The 27,445-nt window shown below is 40.4% G+C and overlaps 1 protein-coding gene across 2 annotated transcripts in view; it reads left to right on the top strand.

The window, feature by feature from the left end:
- METTL16 (methyltransferase 16, N6-methyladenosine) overlaps window positions 1-27,445 on the top strand; it is a 51,732-nt gene that overhangs the window by 9,055 nt on the left and 15,232 nt on the right. For both annotated transcript variants that reach the window (XM_044001066.1, XM_044001065.1), the window contains 6 exons: window positions 7,873-8,072; window positions 8,628-8,768; window positions 9,304-9,419; window positions 11,707-11,849; window positions 20,823-20,892; window positions 22,065-22,154. In XM_044001066.1, the coding sequence (XP_043857001.1) occupies window positions 7,873-8,072; window positions 8,628-8,768; window positions 9,304-9,419; window positions 11,707-11,849; window positions 20,823-20,892; window positions 22,065-22,154 (760 nt within the window). The remainder of the gene's footprint in view (window positions 1-7,872; window positions 8,073-8,627; window positions 8,769-9,303; window positions 9,420-11,706; window positions 11,850-20,822; window positions 20,893-22,064; window positions 22,155-27,445) is intronic.

Raw genomic sequence — 27,445 nt, 5'->3', positions numbered from 1 at the left:
AGAAGATTCCCCATTTTGGCTAGTTTGTGCTTTTCTAGGTGTTCTTTCTTTGACAGTCTAATATAGTTTACTTCTGATTAAATTAATTCTAATTTCAGTGGGATGGTAAGGAATGCTCTCATCTCATTTATTTATTTGGGAGGATTCTTTTTAAAATTTTTAATCATAAAAGTATTTTATTATTTTCTAGTTACATGTAGAGATAGTTTTCAACATTTGTTTTTATAAGATTTCTGGTTCCAAATTTTTCTCCCTCCCCAAGACAGCAAGCAATCTGATAGAGGTTATATATCATGTATTTATTTAGATCAAAGCAATCAATGGTTATTCCAAAGCTGAAAGAAAAAAAAGTAAATTAACATTTCTAGATTTTTTCAGCTGCTTAATTTCATTTAATGTTAATATACAATATTACCAGTATGCAGGTGCCTCTGAAAATGTATGGCCTAGAATAAGACACACAATTAAAACCTTTAACATTAGAATGTGTTGCTTTGAACTGCAAGAAAAATTATACAATTTGAATATATATTTTTACCATCATTTATTTCTAGCCTTTTCCTTTTGGGAATGCCTCTTTTCCAACAAAGATATCTGATATGAATCATTGATTCTATAGGAACTTTTAATATTCTTTCTCTAACCTGCATTGCTGATATAGTTGATCCCTTGATGGAGTGAGATTTCAGCTTTATTCACTACCTTTACGTGTAATTGGGGGGAAAAATAAAATGCTATTAAGAAAAAAATAAAAGTCCAATTTTTGTGGTGAGTAGCAGCTTGGGATTATTTTTAGTGCTGGACAGTTTTCCAAAAATAGTCCCTTCCATGGCATGGAAGTAAGTCAGTCACTGAGGACTGACCTTTAGGTTATTGTTGTTCACAGAGGCCCTCCTCAGGTCGAGTTGTCTCTGGACCTCAGGCAAGCTGCATGTGTCTGGAAAGGGGAGGAAGGGCAACCCTGTGGAGCCCTCAGTGGTTCCAGGCAGCTTCGATACCAAGCTCATCCAGAATACCCTAGACTGACCATGTCTCTGGTACAAAGTTAGCAGGTTATTGTGTGCCCACTGTATGTAGGGTCCTGAGGTTAGAGCCCATCTCTTGTGACCTTTGACTTTAGCTGTGAGCCTAGCCCCCAGGCATTAGCATCCTTCATGGCCAGGAAAGTTTTCCAATCCTAATCTTCCCTAGTGCATTAAACCTACCCCTTCTCTGTAGTCCTATGCTTTTTGTGGAGATAAACTGGCTGCTTAATCACTTCCTATTTCGTGTATTTGTCATTCTCTGCATTGCTGGAATGTTTGTTTCAGAGTTTGTTTCAGTAAACGTTTATCAAGTATTTCATCTGTGCAGGGCACTGTGTCAAGTGTTGGGGTTGTAATGCCAGAAACTAAAAACAGTTCTTTTCCTCAAGGGGTTTATATTCTTTCACCCAAGTTTGTCAGAAGATTTCCCGTGATTTAGCTGTTTCACATACATCAGAATAAACATTTCATGGTCGACCTAGTTAATAAAAGCAGGAAAATTCATATTAGACAACTCACTAGTCTTCTAGAAGAGGCAGTAGCTTCTTTCTTTGGGGAGGAAGATGGGGAACATGGGGCAAAGGGGCTCTTTCTTTCTCTTCTAAATGAGACATACTAGCTGACTGGGGTAGTATAGATCTGAAAGCTCTTCATTTGTTTTCTTCTTGCACCCATAAGGGAATGGAGACACAGAGAGACATACAGAGACTCAGGAATGGTGACTCGGGCCATCTCTTGTCATCCACCCAGCTCCCTCCAACTGTGGCAAAGATAGGAGGACATTACTTAATTGACTGCCAGGAGCCTACTGACCCAGACCCTGAAGCTTTTCTTAGTGCCTTCAAGTGCTGTTTAATGCACTAGGACAGCTACCATTTTTAGTTCCTTAGTGATCATCTAATGAACTGAAGCCAGTGCCTGGAGCGTGGGGGAAATCTGAGAGGCTACAGAGTTCTTGGCCTATGACTTGGGGCACTGTTTCCACAGTATTTTAGTGATCGGCGTATCTTCCTTGGATAACAGAAATGCAAATTGCTCAGAGGCACCTGCATACTGGTAATATTGTATATATTTACTAAAGCATGTCCTTTAAAATTTTTCAAATGAAATCATTTGTTTTTATTCCACCTAAATTTCCTTCTCCGACCCTCCCTTTCCCTCCTCCAATCAAGCTATCCTTTATGACAAAGAATATTTTTTAAGGGAAAAAGAAGAAAAAAATCAGCAAATTAGACCAATATAATTTTTTAAAAATATGAATATATGCGGTATGCTATATTTGTGGATCTCACCTTTGCAAAGGAGTGTGATGGGAGTGTCTTCTCATATTTCTACTTTCGGGAATGTAAAGCAAGCCCTCTTTTTTAAAAAAATTAATTAATTTATTTTTATTTTACATATAAGGTATTTTATTTTTTCCGTTACATGTAAAGATAGTTCTCAACTTTTGTTTATACAAGCTTTACAATTTCAGATTTTTCTCCCTCCCCCCTCTGCTAGACAGCAGGTTATATCTATATACATATAGATATAGGTATCTATACACACACACACACACACACATATATACACATAATAACATTAATCCTATTTCTGCATTAGTCCTGTTATAAGAGAAAAAATCAGAGCAATGATGAAAAACCTCAAAATAGAAAAAAAACACAACAGCACTAAAAACAAAAGAAATAGTATGTATGGTTCATTCAGCATCTATACTCCACAGTTCTTTCTTTTTTTTTTTTTCTTGGATTTGGAGATCCTCTTCTATCATGAGTTCCCTGGAACTCTTCTGTACCATTGCATTGGTGAGAAGAATATAGTCCATCACAGTAGATCAACACTCAATGTTGATGATACTGTGTACAATGTTCTTCTGGTTCTGCTCATCTCACTCATCATCAGCTCACGTAAGACCCTCCAGGTTTCTCTAAACTCCTCCTGCTCATCATTTCTTACAGCACAATAGTATTCCATTGTATTCATATACCACAACTTGTCCAGCCATTCCCCAATTGATGGGCACCCCCTCAACTTCCAATTCCTTGCTACCAATTAAAGAGCAGCTATAAATATTTTTGTACATGTGGGTTCCTTTCCCCTTTCCATGATTTCTTTGGGAAAAAGACCTAAAAGTGGCATTGCTGGGTCAAAGGGTAAAAGCAAGCCCTCTTAAGGAAGTAGTGACACAGGAGATTTTATTTATTTTTGTTTGTTTGTTTGTTTGTTTTTGGTGGGGCAATGGGGGTTAAGTGACTTGCCCAGGGTCACACAGCTAGTGGACACAGGAGATTTTATTGACTGTAAGTTACTTTGTGACAAGTAAGCAATAGGGACTGATTCCGTCTAATTTTAGTTCCTTTGCCTCTGTTATTTAAGTATGTGATCAGAAATGTCTTCAGACCAAAAAATGGCCTATCATATTTACCAGGCTTGGTCCCAAAGAAAAGTTGAGAAAACATATTTTCATTGCAGAGGTGGGGGACTATTAGGGTGGAGTGTTGTGTTAGACATGGTGGGTGGGTTATTTGGTTTCACTAAGTGAGTAAGGACATGAACATGCTGTAACAAAAGGCATCTGTACAAAGAAAATGAAAGTCCTGTGTATAGGTAGTTGGGCTATTTGGGGGGCTTTCATTTGCTAAAAACACAGAAGGATTTTAAATATCATACCACCATCTTCATTTTCTTGGAAGGGGAAAATGATGCCCATTTTGGAATTGAAGCCCAAGGATTGGTGCTTTATTTCCACTCGCCTGTCTTCAGTTATTGGGCTAATTGTGAGAGACCAGACTTAATGGTTAGCACCAGCCTCTGCTAAGTGCTTTGTACTTTGTGGTGTTTAGAGTGTATTTCCTTGCTAATAAATAGTGTGCACTGTTGCCAAACAATCCAGGGTGAAATGTATCTCTGTGTAGGCTTTCCCTGAATGGTAAGAATGATCTCTACATAAACAGTGGTTTGGAGTTGGAGAACTAGGGAAGCCTTAATCACATGGCTGTTAGTGTCGACCCAAATGTCTCATGAAGCAGGGTAATTAATGTTTAAGTGCTGCAGGGTTATCTTCAGGTGACTGCTGTCAACTGTTGGAAGGAGGTACTGCTAGGCTTCATTCACTTCCCCAGTATCTGTCTGGCTGCTTCTTGCCATACCAGGCCAGCTGATCCACGCTGGCATTTTAAGAGCTGTTTTCTAGCATGGTCTGTGCTTATTTCTGTTCTTCCCAGCTCCCTCCTCTCCCTAGTACAACTATTCTTGAGCTGTAGGGCCATCTGTACTGAGCTTGACTAAAGAAAGACCTTTGAATAGCTGAATGTTCTTTACTCTGAGGAGCAGGCCTGCAGTAGACTAGAGTGAAGTGAAGGGGGAGGGAGCAGCAAGGGATGTGGGCAGTACAGGCTGGTCTGTCTTGTAAATGTATCTTAATTACTGGCTTAAAAACAAACTGATCCAGTTTATTTCATTATTTTCCCTTGGGTACATGATGTGTTCCATCTTTCCTAGAAAATGTATTTAGAGGAAGACTCCGCACTTTGAAGTATCATAGGTCACATTTAATCATTTGTGACCTTGAGGAACGACTTTTGGTGATGAAATGATAGCTAAGTAAGGAAGAAGACTGAGTTCATAACCTATTAGACAGAGCTATCTTTAATTGAATGGTTAAAATAGTAAGAAGAAGGTAATATTTTTTCTCCTTCCTTTCTCTCTTGTTGGTGATGAATTAAAAACCAGTCCAAAGAAACCTAACCTCATATGGACTGGTTTTTAGTGTGACCAGGGAAGGTCCTTTTGATTCTTTCCATGCCAATTTATAAGGATTCTGAAGGTCTTGGATTGTCTTGGTTTAAGAAAACTGCTATTTTAGTGATCATTCTGCATTTTCTCAGAAATTGTACATACTTTTACTTTTCACTCTTGTAATATGACTCACCTAATCATTTGCTTGATTGAGCTGTGTGGGTGTTGAGGTATAAAAAGATACTGAGATTTTAAAGTTTTTTTTTTCCTTCAGAGAGTTGGTTGAGGAGCATCAGCTATCACCAAGTTCATACTCATCCTTTTTCTTTTGTCTTTATTATAACTTCTTACAAAGCCTCAGTAGATGAGTGGGGTAGGTATTTGGGAAAATGGGTTGTGCTTCTTTTATTTAGACTTTTATATTCTGCCTCTGAAAAGTATTCCCCAAAGTGTTCCACTTTAGAAATGTCAACTCCTTAACTCTGAGGTGGGAGAAGGAGAGTGGTGAGATAGGCAATTTTGCAGTTCTTTGTGTTTTTCCTTAGAAGGAACATGAGTTAGACCTTTTGTTCTATCTATGACCAGTTAAAGTGTTACAAGTTCTTGTGTAGAAGATAAAGGGTTTTTTGAAATTCTAAATCTGACATCTTTTGTCCTTGAATAATAATTGACATTTTGTTTAGATTTTCTTTTTATTTGCTTATTGTAGGAGATAATGTGGTAGAGTAATAGATTGGGGTGCCATTATGAATCAAATGAAACACATTCCTTTCAAAGTCGTTGCATGATAGGGGCAGCTAGGTGGCGCAGTGGATAAAGCACCAGTCCTGGATTCAGGAGGACCTGAGTTCAAATCTCACCTCAGGCACTTGACACTTACTAGCTGTGTGACCTTGGGCAAGTCACTTAACCCTCATTGCCCTGCAAAAAAGAAAAGAAAAAAAAGTCCTTTCATAATGCTGTACCTAGTGAGTTAACCCTACAGGCCTTTCTTTCCATATATAAACACATGCCCCTGAAACCCTTTGACCACAGAGAAAATGTTGGCCAATTTTGTTCATTTACTCACCTGATCTCTCAGAATAGTCTCTTTTTCATTGAAAATTAACCTATTTCTGTAGGTTTCATAACTTTTTTTTTCCTTTTTTTTTTTTAAACGGGGCAGTGAGGGTTAAGTGACTTGCCCAAGGTCACACAGCTAGTAAGTGTCAAGTGTCTGAGGCCAGATTTGAACTCAGGTCTTCCTGAATGCAGGGCCAGTGCTCTACCTACTGTGCCACCAGCTGCCCCTTATAAGATTTCTAGTTTCAAATTTTTTCCCTCCCTCTTCCCCTCCCCAAGACAGCAAGTAATCTGATATAGGTTATATATGTACAATAATATTAAACATATTTCTGCATTAGTCATATTATAAGAGAAGAATCAGAGCAAAAAGGAAAAACCTCAAAAAAGAAAAACAACAGCACCCAAAACAAAAGAAACGTATGGTTCAGTCTGCATCCAGATTCCACAGTTTTTTGTTTTTGTTTTTTTCTGGATTTGGAGAGCCTTTCCCATCATAAGTCACTTAATCCCCATTGCCCAGCAAAAAAAAAGAAAGAAAGAAAGAAATTTTATAAAACCAAATGCTGAAAGCTATCTCTACATGTAACTGGAAAATAATAAAATACTTTTATAATTTAAAAAAAAAAGGACGTTGCAACATTTGCTTTTGGCTTCTTTATGGTTTTTTAGGTTTACATAGTAGCCATCCCACTGTGTCTTTTGTACTCTTGACTCTGCTTCTTTCACTCTGGTCACTTCTGTAGATTTTTCTGCGTGCTTCTCTGTATTCATCCCATTTGTTATTTCTTACATGGCTGTCATATTCCTTCACAGTCATGCACCATAGTTTGTTTAACCCATCCCATAATCAGTGGGTGTTTGCTCTGTTTCCAGTTTTTTGCTATCACCAAAAATGCTGCTATAAACGTTTTGGTCCTCCTTGGAGTATAAGCCTAGTAATGGACTCTGTGGGTCAAAGAATGTGGGCATTTTAGTCATTTTATTAGCATAATTCTCAATGGTTTTCCAAATTGGTTTTACCGATTTGTACCTCCACCAACAACGTACTACTGCCTGTTGTACCACAACTCCTTCAACATCAGCTCTTTTCAGCTTTGCGAATTTGCACTGTAAGGTCTAAAACCTCAGTGTTATTTGGATGTGCATTTTTCTTACTAATGATTTGGAGCATTCTTTCATATGATTGTTAATAGTTTGCAGTTCTTTTGAGAACTGTTTGTTCACCTCTTTTGACTACTTGTCAATTGGAACCCCTGGTATCTTAACATAACAGTAACTGCTTTCTTTAATAATTGACCATCCCGAATGTCGACAGTCATTTCTTAGAAACAAAGCCAGGACCTCTCCAAGCCTTGTCTTTTTAGGGCCAAGTAACTGTTTATATAGTATCTTTGATCCCATTACCACTTTTGTACTACTCTCTCTCTCCCTCCTTTCCCTCAGTGTTAGTTGTTTCAAAATCAGCACTCTGGATAATGTCATTCACTTTAATGCCTCAAAAGACGGAGATTCAAAATTTATTTTTATAGTGTTTATGTAAGTATTATACAGATTCTTAGTGTTCTTCACCTTCCTCTCATTTCAGACACATAATCATCATTCAGTATAATTTAAAATTCCCACTACATGGGGGAGATACAAAAACCTGGTGTGCCAGCTTTCATAGAGTTTACAGGGAGTTAAGATGCCAATGCTGTCATAATACACAATATTACATGATTAGTATATTGGTGTTTTGTGGTGACTTATGATGGGGGGGTATAGTCGAGGGAAGACTTGACTGAGGAAGTGCAGTTTGTATTGAGATCTAAAGGCAGGGAAAGCATTTTATGTATATGCATAATGTAAGACAGGAAGGTGGGAAAGAATAGGACTTGTCTGGGGAAATTTTAGTTAAATTTGACTACATTAAAACTATTTATTAGTTTTTCTGGCATTTCACTTCAGTGCACATTTTTAAGGAAAATTCCAAGGACTTTGGTGGTAAGTAGCATGTATGACGAACCTGACCGAATTCCATTTTTCTACATTTCTTCCTTCCCAGTCTTAACTTCAAGGACCCCGAAGCTGTCCGAGCTTTGACTTGTACTCTCTTAAAGGAGGACTTTGGGCTTTCCATTGATATTCCATTGGAAAGGCTCATTCCTACAGTTCCACTTCGACTCAACTATATCCACTGGGTGGAAGATCTGATTGGCCCTTGGGACCCAGCCAGTAGTGCCCCACGCCGAGGCATTGACATCGGTATCTCCTCTTCTTTTTGTTTCTTGTTTGGAGGTCTTATACAATGTTTCTTTACCAGCTTTTCTGCTGGGTGTTTGTTAAAGAAATTAACCATTGAGATATCTCTTCTATGGGTGAAATTTGGGCAGCCACATGAGATTCTAGAACAAAAGCCTTGAGAATATAGATGAGAAACCTTGTGGCTTTTCAACTTTTTCATTTTCCTTATTGGTTTGAACATTTATTATCTTTTATTATGTTCTCGGGATTTGGATTCACTGAAAGAAGTTTCATTGGAATTTTAGCTAGATGGGCCTATAAAGTAACACTTTCAGTACTCTTTGGATGAGCATTGTATAGAATATTTAAACTAAAGCAGAACCAGTGGAATTATAGTGCATAGAATGAGCTTTGCTTAGTTGCTTTATGAGCATTTACCTTTCAGAAGACCTCCAGGGTGGATTAGTTAAGTGTTGGTCTGTATAAGTGCTTTAGAAGTTCCAAGAAGGAAATAATTGTTTTCTCCAATGATTTTGTGTTTGTGTGTGTGTGTGTGCTGAATTTTTATTTTGGTAGGTACAGGAGCGTCTTGCATCTATCCTTTGCTTGGAGCAACTCTCAATGGCTGGTATTTCCTTGCAACAGAAGTGGATGATATGTGCTTTCATTATGCTAAGAAAAATGTGGAACAGAATAATTTATCTGATCTCATAAAAGGTATACTCCATAGAGTACCCCCCCCCCAACTTTGCATTCAGTGTACCTTGTGTGCACCTTTTGCTTTTGTTCAGAGGTTGATGGAAATGCTTGGGTTTTGCCAAGGTGCAGGCTTGAGTGATTCCTATTCCCCGGATTGTAGCCACCCTGCTGTTTTGCCACCTCAAGAGGACTATGGGACATGTGAAAGAACTTCACCCAGCCCCAAGCCCTGTGGCTGTTTGAACTGGCCTTCTTTTTGAGCTTCAGTGACTATTGGTTGAGCAACCACAGAGTGCATGGACCTGTGCTAGATTGAAACATAAGCCCTTAGAGATTACTGAGGTGTCTTTTTCCTCCTCTGCCTGCTGTATGTGTTAAAGGCTGTTAATCTTCTTTTCCTTTTGTTCCAGGGACCTAAAGTCTCTTTTGTATAAACTGAGGGTACTTTTTTGTAGTGTTAAACATATGATAAGAGGAGACATTAAGCATGTTAATGAATCAATAGTGAGTTAATTGTTGCTCCATGTCTTAAACATCCTGCTCTTTCTGCCAGTGGTTAAAGTACCACAGAAGACACTCCTAATGGATGCTCTTAAAGAGGAATCTGAGATCACTTATGATTTTTGCATGTGCAACCCTCCCTTTTTTGCCAACCAGTTGGAAGCCAAGGTAGAGTATCTGCTGCTCTAGAGAAACTGAATGTTTGTCTGGATTTGCCATATTTGACGGGCGGGTTAGCAGTGAGAACAGTGTTTGCTGAGGAATGGGTGCATCAGGTGCTGCATCTCACTGTGAAGCATTGTACAGTACAAAGCTTTCCCGAGGTTAATTGTTGGCTGGACCAAATGGCTTGTGCACACTGATAGACTAGCTATGCCACTGGAAAGAGAGGCTGGGAATGGACGGGGGGGGGGGGGGGGGTGGAACTTCTCAGGGTTGGGGTTTTTTTTTTCCTAGTCTTGTTGCAGGGCTGAAAGAGCATCATATAGAAAGACTTTGAATGGCAGCCCAGAAGGGCTCAAGTATTTCTACTTTTTGAGTCCAAGAGCACAGAAGTAGAGGTTAGCTCTCAACATTCACTGTTAAGTATTTTTGTTGAAAACAGAGTATGTGTGGTAGGCAGGGGGCAGAGAGGCAGCTCCCCTCACCATTACCTGTTGGATCTGTCCCAGTTGGGGACGTTTCTAAGTTAGTCTTTTTTTCCCCTCTAAAGGAATTTTCTAAACAAATCAACTTTCAAGGATGAGCAATAAGAAGGGATACCAAAAAAATCCTCAATCCAGCAAAAGCCCATTTATTCAGTTGCTTATCATATTCTTCTAAATAAATAAAATGAGATATTTATAAAGTGCCTGACACATAGTAGGCATTTAAAAAATTTAAAGCTAGCGTATTTAAAGGCTAACTGCTATTATTATTATAATAAGCTTCATGGGGTGGAAGGAGGTGAAGATGGTACTTGAATTATTTGTGAGAGCAAATTCTACCTTAAATGGGTAATTTAGAAACAGAATATTGTACTTGCAAATCATTCTTATCAATTAACTTGTTGGGACTTCTCTTAGGCAGCATTATAGTGTGATTTGCTGTTTGTATTTAGAAAAGAAAAAGATGGAATCTTTAAAAAAAATCTGTAATTCACACCAGCTTACCGTAGTTAGTCTGAATTAATGAGATTTTATTTACAAAAATCCAAATGAATATTAGAGTGGTTATTTTCAAAAAGATTCACTGAAATGTTTCTTGAAATAGTTGATTTTTAGCTCATTTAAAGTATACTTTTTACCCAAAATTGACTTAAACATATCTTATATGGAACAGAGTGATTCATCTTTTCAGGAAAATATGTCATGTGTAGCAATACATTTTAAAAGCATTAAGGTATAATGTGATATTTTCTTGAAATATCAGTTGTGAATCCATTGAAAGCTGTTGGGACTGAGTAGTAGATTGTAGATTAGTACATTGTGCCTATCCTAACACTTGTTCTTAAATAAATCCTTGTTGAATTAATTGATGATCGCTAGGTTCATTAGGTTTTTATGACCCAACCAAAAGGTGTGGTTTGCCCAGCCAAGCAATATAGTACAACTGTATTTACTTCTTTGCTCCCTAAATTAAGGGCATAAGTAAAGAAATATTAAGTAAAATTAAGTGATTTGGGGTTAAAAATAGAGGACAACTTAGATCTATGTAACTTATTGTCTTATCTCTGTATCCCAATAGCCCTGACACAGGGCCTTGAATGCTCAATAAAATATTTATTAAATGGATGAATGAATGAATGAGAGGGTCACTAACCACTTATCAGGTTGATATATATCTGTTTGTTTATGTTTACCTATATACACACGTTTGCTTTTGGGGGTTTTTTTGTCCCGACCCCGATTCCTTCTGTGTGGGGACCTTCTAGTCTGGGAGATCCTTCTACCAGTGCAAAAGACAAGGAATCTGTCATTGTTACAGAGAGTCTTTGTACTGAGAAGTGAAAGTGGGCTCCCCAAGGGTTAGACAGCTGATGCTGCTGAGGCATGCCAGAAGTAGAGCTTTCTGATTCCTGGGCAGTCCCTTTAACTGCCCTAAAACATGCTGCTGTTTGAGAGGATGGGAGGCTTCTAAACTTTTCATTTTTCTACTTTATATCAATATGTAAAAAAAAGTCAGGGGTTTAAAGCCAAAGTACCTGGATATAAAACCTGGCTCTATCACCTAATTCCCTATGTCACTTTGTGCAGATCGTTTCCTCTCTCCTGTTCTTTAGAGTGGTTTCTCTGTTTCTAAAGTGAGGGGTTGACCTAGAGTCCTTCAGGTTCAACACAGCTTTGAGCCTGTGTTGGAAAAGGTGAATCAGTTTAGTGTAAGATTTTAGAAAGCTCACTAATGGTGGGGGAGCTTTGGAGCAAGAATATGTACACGTGCCTAGTTTAGGAGTCTGAAATAACTTTTTTCTCTCTAGGGAGTAAACTCTCGAAATCCTCGTAGGCCTCCCCCAAGTTCTGTAAACACTGGGGGCATCACAGAAATCATGGCAGAAGGAGGTGAATTAGAGTTTGTCAAAAGAATCATCCACGACAGTTTGCAGCTGAAGAAAAGACTGAGGTAAGTAGGCGATGGGACCAAAAGCAGTTTCCTTTTCTTCTTCTCCCCCAGTAGACTGGAAAATAACAAATGAAAAGTGAGAATGTCTGATGAGACTTCTGCCTTTAGCCACTGATCCTACACATCCCCAAAGGGGGAAGTGCCCCTCGGTTGTGCTGCTGACAGCAGCCTTGCACTGCTCTGGAGCCAAACTGATTAAAATAGGGCTTTTGGTTAGTAAACAGATGGACTCATTGCTTCCCCATGAGCCAAAATAGATTTGTTGCCCAGTCCTTGAAGCAATTTGTGTTCTTGGAATCGAACTCACAAACAGTGACAGATGTGAGGACATTGAGCTGTCAAGAACTTAATGAAGGGAAACTGAGATCTCTCGCCAGTTTCATAGGAGGGTTAAGGAGATCCCCTTTTCTAAGCTAATTATTGCGGACAGCACACCTGTCGTTAGGCAGTGAGAAGATATTCACAAAGAACCTTTTGGCTTGCTTGGATTCTCACCCTGCCACATGTGGTTGAAGTGACAGACAGCACAGGGCTCCTGACACGGGGGGGATAGCTGCCAGAGTAAGGGAGAGGAGACTCTTTCCCCATTTTCTTTTAAAATGTAGCAATGCCCTTTGTTTTCATTGCATTTGTTTCTATGAATAGAGCTCTTACCCTGTTCATTTAGTTTGTTCTTGTGACAAAGACTTGGAAAGAAAAAGGAAAAAAGAAGGAAAGAAAAATGAACTAGATTGCCATGTATATCAGTCATTCAGCTTTTTGGGTCCCACCTCTCTGAGGAAGTGAAGAAGGGACATGGCCTCAATTCTTGAGGACAAAACTTTGCTCATCATAATTACATGGCATTCAGTTTTCTTTCCATTTCCATTGTTATGGTCATTGTATGTTATTGCTTTAGTTCAGCCTGTCAGCTCAGGAAAGTCCTTCCTTGCTTCTCTGAGTTCTTCATATTCCATTATATCCATACACTGCTACAGTTGGTTGAACCATTCTTGAATCAATGGACAGCACTGGATTTCAGGTTTATTTAAAGTTATTTCTGTTTAGTAAGATTAGATTCTGTTCCGGAATCAACACATAATCTCATTAATTTCTTTACCATGGATTTCATTGAAATCCTCATGTAACATCATATTAAGTATGTCACATAAAATGGCTTAGATGGTAGAAGAGAAAATATTCAAAGGCAGATTGGGGTTGTTGATGCAAGAAGAACATTTAAGTAATGTTCTAACACTGGGGAGAAACTAAGTGGAAGAAGATAATAAAAGGAGGACAATAAGGGGCTTTGAAACACTATGAAAACAGGTCAACTGAGACCTTGTTTCTATTTCTGCTGTCTTGTTAGGGGCTTCTAAAGACTCTAGAATTTCAGACCCTCAAATGGATCTAAGATATCATTGATTTCAGAGTTCCCCTCTAAAATGTAGATCACATGCCTGCCCACCCTGAGAAGCTTTCCACAGGTCCAGAATCACGAAGGACAAAGGAGACTGTCACTGTGGAATGCCATAGCCTCCTCCTGCAGCCCTCACCCTGCTCTGATCGAGTAGGCACTGGTCCTGTAAAGGTTGTTCCAGTCTGCCACCCACTTAAGCCTCATTCTGGCTTTAGAAACATCACTTTTTTTTTTCCCCCAAGAAATAAATGCAAAACCTTAAGAATGCTGATGGAGCTCTGGAAACAGCTCAAGGATACAGAGACTGATTAAAAGCACAGATCAATATTTGGTTGTGATTCTGGACCCCCTAGCATCTTGGAAGAGTTTATCAGAATGAATTATATCAAATCTGGTGTATGAGAAGTTAGAGACACTTAATTTTGTGGAGCTGACAGGTTTTCAGTAACTTTGTCTTTGTATACACAAGCAGAGATCCCTAAAAACAAGGGTGGTGAGCCTAAAATATAGGAAAAAAGGAAAAGGAAATTGGTAAAGTCAAAGAGAAAGAAAGAGAGGGGAAGTCAAAAATAGATGAATATGATAGTGGGGAGTAAGAGAGCCCCAGCAGCAGCTTCAGACCCCAGCACAGTTCCAAAGCCCTTTTATCCCAGGGAAGTACAAGAAAGCTCATCAGGAAAACCTTTGATTTTTAAAGGACTGTTAAGAAAACTGCTTTTGTTTTTGAACCTCACAGTTGTAGATATGCCTCACAGGGCACATGTAAGAGTCAAATTAGATGCTGTATGAGAAGTACTTCATAAGGCATGTTGATGAAGGTGGTTCACTGGGGACAGGAATATGAGGGTCTGGTCAGAGCAGTGACAGGTAGCCTCATCAGTGAGGGTCAGGAACCAGCTAAACCTCCCAGAGGAACTTGGAGGTTCCATCAACATGTCAGAGCTCATGCATTTTGGTCAACCTAACTCCTTGACTCTAAACGTTTTAGAGCCTTAGTTGTCTAGTTCTGGCTAGAGTGGAGCAGACTTTATCCTCCCAGTGTTGGGGAAGGGCTGAGATGAGACAGAGAAGCCAGTGTGATGCTGAGCGGGTGCCAAATCCTTCCTCACATGCAGTCTTCCTGGCATTGTGGAAGGATCAGATCCTAAGGGTGAGTTAAACCTTCTATTATCGCCCGGGCAGTGGTGTTCATCTTCCATGGAGATTCTTTTGCACAGATAACTGTTTTGGGGTCATCTTTCCCTCTGATCAGATCCTGGATGTGCCTCTTACCACCTGGGTGACATTGAGCAAGACAATTGACTTCTCTGGGTCTTAGTTTCCTCATTGGCAAAAGTTAGGGGGTGGTTACTAGGTGGTCTCTGAGGTCCCTCAGCTCTGGAGCTATGACCTTAGGAAGTAAAAGACACCTTTTTTTGAAAATGGGCTTGTCTGTGCACCTGATACTCTGGAAGACCTTGCTTAGTTGAACTCCAGCAGCCTTTTTTGGTGCTCTTGCCTGGAACCAAATCAGTCAATCAGACATTTATTAAGTGCTTACCATTGACTAAGAATTATGTGAAATGCTGGGGCTACAAATGAAAAGCATCTTCAAGGTGCTTATGTTCTAATGAAGGAGATGACACGTTGGGACAACCAGATGGCACAGTGGACAGAGCCCTGGACTCAGGGAAACCCGAGTCCAGATTCGACCTCGGACCTTTACTAGCTGTGCTTCCTCATCTATAAAATGGGAGTGGAAATAGTTCCTACCCCCCAGGGTTATTGTGAGGAACAGATGAGATAATAGTGCCCCCCGTTTTGTCTGAATCTTGAAGGAAGCCATAGATCTAAGAGGGAGAGGTGAAGGAGTGAGCCCATTCCAGGCATAGGACATCAGAAGATAAGAATAACAAGTAGACTAGTATGACTTGACCATAGAGTGAAATATAAAAAGACTGGAAAGGTAGGAAGGGGTCAGGTTGAATGCCCAAGAGAGGATGCAGTTTGGCACTCATTATATTTGGCTTGATAGGTGATAGGGAGCCAGTCAGCTTGGTTAAGGGGTGACTGTTCAGACCTGCATTTTAGGAAAATCACTATGGCAGTTCTCTGGAGGATGGATTTGAGGCAGGGAGACAAATGAGGTCAGAATATGTTGGTTCAGTGAGCATCCAGAATATGTGTATTTGCTTACTAATTATATGCATGTCCTTCCCTGCTAAAAGTTATATTAAAAAAAACTTACACGGGGCAGCTAGGTGGTGCAGTGGATAAAGCACCAGCCCTCGATTCAGGAGGACCTGAGTTCAAATCTGGCCTCAGACACTCGACACTTACTAGCTGTGTGACCCTGGGCAAGTCACTTAACCCCCATTGCCTCACCAAAAAAACAAACAAAAAACCCCCAAACTTACACAAAAATAGAAATTAAAAAGGGTGAGACAAAGATGAAATAATATCTGCTCTTAGAGCCAATGGGAGCTGCTGGATTTTATTGAGGGGCAGGCTAGATTGGAAGCAGGGAAGAACGATCAAACCTCTGCTTTAGGAAAGCCACTTTAGCTAATGTGTGGAGCAAGATCGGGGAGGGGAGACCCTTTATAAGGCTCCTAGACTGGGAGATCTAGTGAGGGTCTGAATTAGGGTGAGGGTTGTGTGAGTAGAGAGAAGGGAATGGAGGCAAGAGATGTGGAAGTGTCTGTGAGAGGAAGAATGAGGAGTTAAGGCCGGTCTCACCAACAACAGCCATTTATTCATAGCTTACAGCCATTGACCTAAGCACTGGGAATACAAAGACAATCAAGGAACTTATGTTCTTTTTTTTTTTAATTAATAAAGTATTTTATTTTTTTCCCGTTACATGTAAAGATAGTTCTCCACTTTTGTTTATACAAACTCTCCAATTTCAGATTTTTCTCCCTCCCTCCCCCCTCCCCTAGACAGCAGGTAATCTGATATAGGTTTTATATATATATACACACACACACACACACACACACACACACACACACACACAATAACCTTAAACCTATTTCTGCATTAGTCATGTTATAAGAGAAAAATCAGAGCAATGACGAAAACCCTCAAAATAGAGAAACAACAGTGCCAAAAACAAAAGAAATCGCACGGTTCATTCAGCATCTATACTCCACAGAGGAACTGGTGTTCTAATGGGGAAAGACATTATGCAAAAGGAAGATGAAAAGGGGTGGGGGAGTCAAGGTGGCAACATCCAGAGCAGAGGCATTGTAGAGGAAGTCTGGTAAGAATCAGGAGTCTCTTTAAATAGAGATTCTGGGAGTAACTGGCCACTTAGAGGAAGAGAGGCTGCAGCAGTGGAGGGTACTTGTAGTGTGTGAAGTCCCTGAGTAGAATGGGGCTTCCAGGGCAAAGAGGTTTCTGGGACATTGTACAAAATGTTTGGGTGACTGGAAAGATAATGGTCCCCAGACACTAATAGGGAACTATGGGAGGAGATGGCTTCAGGGGAAATAGTGCCCATGCATGTGATTCACTTTTCCTCCTTCCCCAAATGGTAGAAAGTAGAGCTTTTTGTCACTTGCCACTTTGTCATAATGCACAAAGTGCATTGATCATGTCCAAAAATCAATTATGTCTCCTTGTGCAGTGTGGGTGCCATCACATGCTCAAGCAGCAGGCTTCATTACCAGTCTAGAAGCATGATTGGTTAGTACATTGACCAGCATTCTTTCAAAGTGGTCTTCAATGTGCTGTTGCTGTTGTCTTGATTGTCCTCCTGGTTCTGCTCTTTTCACTCTGCATCAGTTCATACAAGTCTTACCAGGTTTTTCTGAAACCATCCTCATTTCTTGCCACACAGTAATATTCATAGACCACAATATGTTTAGCCATTTCCCTGTTTTTTTTGTTTTTGTTTTTGTTGGTTTTTTTTAGTGAGGCAATGGGGGTTAAGTGACTTGCCCAGGGTCACACAGCTAGTAAGTGTTAAGTGTCTGAGGCCGGATTTGAACTCAGGTACTCCTGACTCCAGGGCCGGTGCTCTATCCACTGCGCCACCTAGCCGCCCCAAGCCATTTCCCTGTTGATAGGTACCTCCTTTGTTTCTGGTTCTGTGTCTCCATGAAAAAGAACTGCTATAAATGTTTGTCCATGTGCATCCTTTTCCTTTGATCTCTTTTGGGCCATAGGCCTAAGTGGTGTTAGGTTAAAGGGTATGCACTTTTGAGTAGCTTTTTGGGGTTTTGTTTTTCTGAATGGCAGTATCAATTTTCAGCTCCACCAACATAGTAGTGGGCTTATTTTCTCACAGTCCTTCAGTGATTGTCATTTTCCTTTTTTACCTACTTTGCCATTATGATGGGTGGTGAGCTCAAATTGGAAGTTCAGAGTAACTTGAATTTGCATTTCATCCATTATTAGTGATTTAGAACATATTTTAATCATAAAAGTATTTTATTATTTTCTAGTTACATGTAAAGATAGTTTGAAATTTTTCTCCTCTCCACCCTCCCCAAGACAGGAAGTGTACAATCACATTAAACATATGTCTTCATTAGTGGTGTTGTGAAAGAAGAATCAGAACAAAAGGGGGAAATCTCAGAAAAGAAAAAACAAAAACAAAAGTAGAAACAGTATGATACAATCTGCATTCAGAATCCACAGTTCTTTTTTCAGGATGTGGAGAACATTTTCCATCATGAGTTCTTGGGAATTGTCTTGAATCATTGCACTGCAGAAAAGAGCTAAGTCTATCACAGCTGATCATCACACGATGTTGCTGTTACTGTGTATAACATAGAACATATTTTCACAAGGTCGTTGAGAGCTTGGATTTCTTCACACCCTTTGACCATTTGTCAGTCGGGGAATGACTGCTGTTAGAAATTTGAATCTGTTCCTTATGTATTTTGTATATGAAACACTTTTCAGAGAAACTTGATGCAAAGATCTTTTTTTTCATTGCTTTTTAACTTTCTAATGACACATTCTTAATATAGTCTTTCTGTGGCATTGATAGTTACTCCCCTTTAAAGTATGTACTCAGGGATGTGTTGTATTTCATTGTAGATCCAGGGCTGATGCCTTTGATTCCTTTGACTCTAGGGACATCAGAGCTGAAGGGGATCTCAGGCCCTTTGTGTAGCCCAGCCCCAAACATCAGTGCTTGTGATGGCTGGAGTTAGGGAAAGAATGTTTTTTGTAAACCTGCCATGTGCATGGGGAAGTAACTTCTTTCAAGAATTGTAACAGCCTGATGTCTACGGTGTGGTTGTCTGTGAAATAGCAACAGGTTGTCAGAAAGTGTAAGTTCACTAAGCTGGGCCTTTTTAACTTGCATTTTGTGACCCTGCAGCTAGCCATCCACCACAGACCATGTGTGGGAGGTCAGGAAGGTTGAGGAGGCCTGCCGTAGGCGAAATCAATATGCTCACATCCAGGGAAGGCTGAAAGCCTGTTACTGAATCACATCCTGGAAGTGTGTGTGCTCTGTCTTCTAAGCCTCATCTGTATCTTGTGTGGATGAGGTGGTACATTGGTTTTTGTGGGGCAGTGAGGGCTAAGTGACTTGCCCAGGGTCACACAGCTAGTACGTGTCAAGTGTCTGAGGCCAGATCTGAACTCAGGTCCTCCTGAATCCAGGGCCGGTGCTTTATCCACTGCGCCACCTAGCTGCCCCCAAGGTGGTACATTGGCCAAGAGCAATAGAGCTAGGAGTCAGGAAAACCTGCATTTAAATCCTGCCTCAGATACTTACTATTTTAGTAACCCTGGGCAAATGATTTAACCTCTGTCTACCTCAGTATGATCAGCTGCAAAATGCAAAATAATAACTCCGACCTCATAGGGTTAATGAGTATCATGAGAAAACATAAAATGCTTTGCAAACCTTAAAGCACTATGTAAATGCTAGCTGTTTATTCAGAAAGGAATAACTGAAAGAAATTGGGCTATAACATTACCTCAAATGTTTTTCTACTTTGACTTTCTTCTAAGCCTAAACCCATTTATACAGACTTTGAAGTATAAGACAGTTTGTCCTGCGCTCATAAGCTGATCTAAGCAGATGTCTTTCTTATACTCTCACTCACTCACTCACTCACTCTCTCTCAGCTTTCTTCTGCCCTGAGGCTTTTGGGAAGCTCTGGACTAGCTTGGAGCCAGGAGATTTGAGTTCCAATCCTGACTCTGATGAAATTTCCTGCATAACTCTTCCTCTCACCCTCCCCACAGAAGCAATAGAAAACTTCTTGTGCTTTTGAGTTGGGATTTTGTTGGCAGCCATTGTTGTCAAGGGGAAAGTGGAAGGGGTTCCTCTGGTTTCCTTTGCTGCTTCCTTCTCTGTAAAACAAGGGGTTCTTCTGAATGACCTCTGAATTTCTTCCTCGCTCTAAATCTCTGAGCTTATGCTTCTGTGTCCTCACTAACTGTGGCTAGTTAGAAGAAAACATTTACCTGAGATATCCTGAACACCTCCCAGCTGATCTTTAGGAGGATGGATAACTCTTAATTCCTTCTCTCGACTCACTCAGGTTCGTTATTCCAAAGTCTCCTGCCTTGCACCTTACTTTATTAAAAGGTAGCACCTCATTTCTTCTGGATTTTTAAAAACTAACAGACAAAACACAACATGTTTTAAATCTGTAAACAAGATCACATAGATTTCTTTACAAGTAGAAAAGAATAACAGAAATACTTGTACACTAGGGACAGGCTTATTATCTTTATACTGTTGGTGGGAGAAAGGTGGTGTTTAGCCTGTGAAAGAGAAGAGTGTCTTCTCTGTGCAGACCACTTTCTTAGAGAATGGCCCACAAGTCATTAAACGATTTTTATATCAGGGATGCAAATAAAGCATTGTGCTTGTCACCAGTTTAAAGGAAGATTGCATTTAATGAAAAATAATCTGTGTTTCAGTCTTTACCCTTATACTGACAGGTGTCTGTTCTCCATCCTTCTCGATTTGTTAGGCATTATCATGAGGAAAATTAGTGATATGATAACTAGTGCCCCTCATAGAAAGACAGGGAGGATTCCCCCCTCCCCCCAAGTATACAGAAACTGATGGGTTTGGAATTTCTTTGCAAATGCTGCTTGAGTCTTTTTATATTATTGTGCTTGGGGTCTTCAAATTGTTGTTGTTGTTCATTGACTTACTTTTTCTCCTCCTGAGGAAAGGAAGTGTCCCATATGTCAAACCAAGCAGACTAATAATACTATAGTCTGCTGAACCTGGAGCTGACTCTTCTCGACTCTCCCTCCCCCCAAGTATATTATAAAGCTTTTTGTGCTTTTGAATTTTGAGGCAGCCATTGTTGTAAAAGAAAAAAAACAAACTGTTACTCTGCTTTCCTTCTCCTTTTTCCCAAATTGTATCTGGGCCTCTCCTGGTACATCTTTCCAAGCCCTTTTTCCCCTCAAGTTTCTTGGGCTTGTTTTGATCATTTCTAGAGGCATTATTAAACGTGAATCTTGTCATTGTCACTAATTTTTCTTTTACTATGATTCTTTGCCCTCCCCCCCTTTTTTTTTTTCTTTAAGTTGCTGGGGGAGGAGAAGGTATTTATTTTTAGAATCGGAAAATGGTTTAAAATTACCTGATTTCTTCCCAGATGGTATAGTTGCATGCTTGGAAAGAAATGCAGCCTGGCTCCATTGAAGGAAGAGCTTCGCATTCAAGGGGTAAGTCCTAGTCTGTGTTAACAAATAAACAAAACAAAGATGACCTGGGACCTCAAGCATGGGCAGGGGGTCTGAGCAAACCGGTGGCCATCAACCTCTGAGAGTCAGGAAGTGAAGGCACAAGTGGAATGGGAAAGGAGCAGTTTGGTTGTCCCAGGGTTGAAGCAACTTTACACAGTGGGCTGGAAAATCCAAGCAGGCAACTAAAAAGTGGGTTGGTGGGGAGGGGAACAATAAGCCAGGGAAGGGAATGACTCAAATATATTGAGATATGAAAGAAGTCTTGAAAAGAAAGCTATTTTAAGCCCCTTCACTGGACAGAAGTAACAGGTGGTGAGACTTAGAGGGAGAATTCAGGAAGGTATGTTGTAAGTTTCATGGCACCGTGTACCCTGTTTCACACATTCAGGCAGATGGTATGGACTTGGGAAAGTTGGCTCAATATACTGTGCCGGGAAACCTGTGACAAAGTGGAAGAAAACTTGAGTTGGAAAACCAAGTCTGGCTTCTGCCAGGGCCGATCAGTAAACTATCAGAATAGGAAAATGCCCTTTCCAATTGTGGTGTGACTGGAGTAGAAAAAAGACACCAGGCTGCGGGGAAGCAAGAATTCATTGGCTGTTTGAATTTGGTAGTTAAGAAAGTGGTTTTGAAATTCTAAACTTTGAGATACCATCTTGTATGTGGAAGGTTACTGTAGCATGCTAATTTTCATTTCCTAAATTAATGGCAACACAGGGCTATGTGAATTATTCTGGTGATCACAGTGAAGGTGGCAGCAGTTTGTGGGGCTGGCAAATGGCCATATGATTTCTTGTTGCTGCTCTTTTTTTTTTTCATTGTTTAGAATTTTATTTTCCAAATTGCTGCTCTTCTTCCTGCTTCTCACCAGCACTTGTGCTTCCTTCTGAGCTCACATTTTATAAGGATCATTTTCCACATTCTCACTCATGATCGGGGTTTGGATGACAAAGTACAAGTAGCTCTGAGTTGGCTTCATCAGTCCTCTCTCTAGAGTTGAGGGGAAGGTACCTTGTTCTCAAAGCCCCATTTTTAACTCTGGATTTGATCATAATCATTACTTAGAAAAGATTAAGATACTGGAGATGACTAGACGATTTTGGCTGGTTAACTTCATGGTCATTTGATGATATTTGATGTCTCTTTCCCAGGTCCCCAAAGTAACCCACACTGAATTCTGTCAGGGACGTACAATGAGATGGGCCTTGGCTTGGAGCTTTTACGATGATGTGACGGTGCCTGTAAGTAGTGACTTCTTGCTTCTGCTGTTTAACCTATAGACACAAAGTGTGGCAGCCAGGCATAGCATTCCATAGACAGTCCTCCTCCTTTCCAGGAGCTTCTGAGCTTGTTTCTGGGGCACTTCTGTGTGGATCACAAATAAAATGCTGGCCTCTCAGGCTGCCTTGCCCTTTTACCCACCTCCCCAGATTTGTGCAGTGAAGGCTAAGGTAATTTACAAATTGAAAAGTCAATATAGCTTTTAAAAGTAAGTTTTTTGCCTTGTTAAAATTGTACATTTATAAAATTCCTTTATTGAATGTTCCCTTTTGCCCTTCTTTTCTGAGGCGTTTGGGAAAGTATGCTGAGAGGCTTCTGGAAGATACCTCACATTAGGCTTGAATTCTTAGAGGGTAGGAAGGACCCGAGCCATACAAATTTGAAAAGATGTTCCTGGAATTTCAGTTGCTGGGCTTTTTTCTGTCACTCAGGGAATATCCTCTGCCCATAACCATGTGAGGATAGAGCAGAAAAGGAGTTATTGGAAGCCACATTTCCTTCCTCAGCCTTGAGTTCTTTTCAGGGGCTGATAAATTGAGGGGCCAAAGAAGTAGAATATGAGATTGTGGTCACAGCTGATGTGAGGAATTGGAATGGGTAGAGGTGAAGGTATGAAGTGACAGCAGTTAGTTTTGGGTTTTTTTTTAGTCTCAATTTCCCCCCTCCTATATTTTGTCCATAGGATCATAGATTCAGATTAGAAAGTACTCTTGACAGGTTATCTAGCCCAAGCCTCCTTATTATATAGACAAGGAAGACCTTGGCAGACCTTTAAAGGTATTGGAAGGTTGCCCAAATGGACTGTAAGGTGCTGCTTTCTTTGATTTATATATATAATCCATTGGTTGGAAAGGAGACTTTGTCTGATGCCTCCCTCTGACAGCAGCCCTGAAAGGCAGTTGTGTCTGTCTGAGACCAGACCAAGACCCCTAAGAACCTTCCTTCTGAAATAGGTGGCACAAGACTTGCCCCTAGGGGAGCAGCTAGGTGGTACAGTTAATAGAGCAACTGCCCTGAAGTCAGGAGGACCTGAGTTTTAAATCTGACCTCTGACATTTACTAGCTGGGCGACCCTGGACAAGTCACTTAACCCTATTTGCCTCCCAAAAATATATTTTAAAAAGAAAAGGACTGAGAAGTCATATCTAGTCTGACCCACCCACCCCTCCAAAAAAAAAAGACTTGCCCCCTAAATAGTTAAAGACATTGTTAATGCACTGCTTTCTTCCCAAGCTGACCCAACAGCTGCAGTAGAGGCAGACAGCACCTGCTTCCTTCATCCATTGGCACCCCAGCTAGAAGAGCTGATAATTAGTTCTGGCAAAGCCCATGCTAGCTCAGTGGTGAGGTCTCAGGATCCCCAAGGAACCCTGTTTCTGTATCAGACACTGCAGCTGATTTTTCAGAAGTGGCAGCCTGGCTGCCTTCGAAGGTCCATGGCGTTCCTCACTATGAAGGAACGCCATTCGCTAAAGGTTTCCAATTTCTCCTGTGCCAGAGCACTCATAACCCCCCACCCCCAGTTCATACTCCATTCCCAAGTGTTCCATTAGACAAATTTAACCTGCTCCAGGAAAAGTGGCTGTTTCTGATTTGTAGTAACCCAGCAACAGTTTCCTAGGACTGACACTGTGTGTGTGTGTGTGTGTGTGTGTGCGTGCGTGCGCGCGCGCGCGCATGCACACACATACATGCGCAAAAAAAGGAAGGAGAGAGAAAGAAAACGAGAACGAACCAGAACCAGGCCTCCCTTTCCCTGGGGGTAGGCTGGGTGAACAGGTGATGTCATGTGGTTCTGGGTTTGGTTATGTTTGTATTGTCCTTTAGTGGCCTCACCCCTACCCCTGTTGTTTAGAACTGATCACCTCACTTAGCCCCGGAATCTGGCAGAGACAGGGAGAGGAAACCCAGAAAGAGAGTCACTTAAGCAGAAATATTGGCCTACTTCTTGCTTTCCTTTTTTTTTTTTCTTAACCATTTTAGTGTAAGCATGCAAGTTTCTATGGCAACTGCTGTTTTCACTTATCCCAGGCCTACTGACTCATTTCTGTTGGTGCTGTACGTTAAGAAAAATCTGATTTTTACTGCCAAGTCAAGTGCCTTTGCTAAGCCTGTAGATCCTGTTGTCTGGATTTATCTTAGCAACAAAAAGACGGGTCCTGATGTTGATAGGATTTTTGCAGTATCATTTCTGATGAGGGAACATATTTTAGCAACTGTTCTTTTCAGAATTCTACCAAGAAACTTAGTATTTCTTCTTTGGCCCATTCTTTTTCTGTAGTTACCCCAAGGAGGAGCTACTCTATTTCTGCCCTTTTAGGAAGTTTGATGCTTGGAGTTTAAGGAAATCCTTCTCCTCCCAACATCTTCCCCCCCCCCCCCCAATCTAGCTTTTTGAATTATGCATCCTTTTATTTGCTTGGAGGAATTTTTTAAAGTTTGTCTCATACTCTTGATCTAAAAGAGACATCTTTAGGGTACCTCCTTTAAGCCCAGGGCTTTCCTGTTAGGAAGAAAAAAGGGTTAAAACAAGATTAGAATAGGTCAGAAGGATGTATTAAATGCCTACTATGTGCCAGATACTTCCTAGGCATCTGAAAATAATTCATGTTTAAATTTGGACATTGAATTTAATTTTCCCCTTACTACTCAGGCTAAAAATACATCACAATATCTTTGAGCCTTTTAAATATCCTATTTCTCAGAACTTCTTTGGAATCTCTCTGGGAATTCCTTCAGAATATAACCTCATGATGACAGGTCTTAAGTCTTTGAAGGTGGGTTAGAAATTTTGGAACAGCCTATAGCCCTGTTTGGTGAAAGAGGTAGATGACCAAGCTGGGTCATAGTATCCTAGCTTCAAAAGAACTGTGATTTTCATCTATGAAGGTCTTCCTTCCACTGATAGTGATCACTGTCCCTTCTTGCCTTAGTAATTATGTAGCATCAATAGTTAGTGTGTTAAAAACAAATTCTTCACCTGCTGGCTGATTTCTCCAGTTCTGAACCTCTCTTGTCTTAGCTAACCTGGTTCTCAGATGATAATCGACTTCCAGGACTGTGCTCCAAGACTTTTCACCTATAGTGACTGTCTTTGAAGAGATCCCTGGTCCACCTTTGTTCTGTAATGGGAATTTGGACTTAAGTGGAGAAATGGGGTTGTAGTCTTCCAAAAAGGACAGCATGACCATAAAATAGTTTCTCCCTTGACTCACTTCATACTATTTAAATTGGCTCAGATTTGAACTAAGGGAGAGCTGCACACTGCTTTGAAGAAACCTATGTGCATTGAGTTACGTAAATTCTGGCATGTTTCTCTTCTTTTAAAGAAAAAAAAATCAGCATGTAGTTTTATTCAATGAGTATACACTTTAACTTCCTGCTTGGTTTGCCTTTAGGGCACTGACCCCGATTTCTTTGAGGGCTTCTTTGTTCACTCAAATATTTGTTGAGGTCATACACTAGATCTTACTAGGTGCATAGCCATATAGTAGGCACTCCATAAATCTGAGTGGATCAAATAGCACTTTTCAATAAAATGTACCAGCTGTGTTCACTCAGATGTTGCTCATAAAATGCTTGCGTTGACTCTCATCCCTTTGTCCTCCAAGGAAGAGCATCCAAATTCCATTTTGGTAAGAGTGGCAGAGAACATGCTGTGTTGCCAAGATGAATTGTTTTGTTCTTACCTCTAAACAATTTTAGTGGTGTTTGAGTGGTACTTGAGGAGGGCCAGGCTCCTTGCTACCCATCTGATACATCCCTCCCCACCTCACTCGTCCTTTTCTGGGCCAGTCTCCTGCTTCTACCAACTCCTACCTGCCAGAACCTGGGCTCAAAGAATCTTCATCCTCAGGATTTTTTTTTTTTCCAAGTAACCTCCCCCTCACCTCCTTTCCCTTCCTCTTTCTTCTCTCTCCCTCTTTCTGTTCCCCCTTTCCCTTTCTCTCACTCCTTTTCTTCCCTCTGCTTCTTTCTCCCTCTTTTTAAGATCAGAGCACTTAATTTTCTCCTGGTTTTCTTGGGAGCTGCTGTTGATAACAAACAGGTCAGGGCCATATGTCACAGTCTGTTAGCTATGACATGTGTCACTTAGACCCCTTTCATAGATATTGTTAAATCTATAATTGATGACAAAGGTGGGAGCATAAGGAATCTTAAAACTTAAAATTTGTAGGTTTTTAAGTTAGTAATTTAAGCAAACAATATTCATTTGGTTTAACTTACTGTAACCCTCCCACCTCCATTCTTTGTGTTCAGGACTGTGCCACCAGATAGCAAATAAAATTAGTGTGTAAACCACTAAATCCATGGAGTTTGTGACAGAAATAGGCATCTTTTTTGGAGGGCAAAGGACCCAGGGGGCTGATTTCATGCTGTAATTTCAGCTGCAGGGTATTGGGGGGGGGGGGGGCTTCTATTCTGACATCAGTTGTAAAGTGGACTCTGGTCCTTTGCATTAAGCTGGATTACCCAGTGTAAAGCATTGATTTTTAGACTTTAAAAAATGTTGAATTATTTAAGTGCATCTTGCCTGCTAAACAAGATCGTTGCCGTTTGAGGACTCCAAATAGATCTCTGTGATGATGACTTTAGATCTTAATGTTAGCAAAACAAGTTACATTTTAATGGTGGGTGGAGGAGAGACAAAGCTGTCCATGAGATTTCCCATTCTTTGGACACTTAGGAAGAGGCACGAAGCTGTGCTAATACGAGGGATCTTTGTGGATAAATTTAAGTGGTAGTTTCTTAAGACCTGCTTTTGCTGTTCAGTGCATTTTAATGTGACCCTGCTGAGTAAAATAAGGATTTTCAATATGTCAGAGTCCACATGGATGGGGGGATGGGGGAATTGTTGTTCTGAACAGTTTATGTTTATGAACAGTTGAAGTTTATGATCATTAATTTATATGAAAACCGTGCTTGGAAATTAATAAAAGAACAAAATCATTGTCAGCCTGTCGTCTAACTTCAGGAGTGGCATAAAACTGAATTTAAAATATCTGTTTTCTTTTTACTGAATAACCAGCTGTTAGCAAATCTGACATTTCTGATGACATCATAACCTAGGGCAGAGCTTTGTGTAGGGAAGATCAGAATTGGAGTGTTGGATAGAGCAGTCCCATTTGGGACAGGGAAGTTCTGTTACTTAAACCTAGATCAGCAGTTTAATGTTTCTGTCTTTGGAAAGGCAGGTAACAACAGAGGAAATTAAATTAGCAAGGTTGACAGTGCGCTTCCCTTTTCCTCC

This window comes from Dromiciops gliroides, chromosome 4, assembly GCF_019393635.1.
Source record: "Dromiciops gliroides isolate mDroGli1 chromosome 4, mDroGli1.pri, whole genome shotgun sequence".
In the NCBI taxonomy this organism is placed as follows: domain Eukaryota; kingdom Metazoa; phylum Chordata; class Mammalia; order Microbiotheria; family Microbiotheriidae; genus Dromiciops; species Dromiciops gliroides.
The sequence above is the reverse complement of the archived record's forward strand: the minus strand, read 5'-3'. Positions and strand labels throughout refer to the sequence as shown.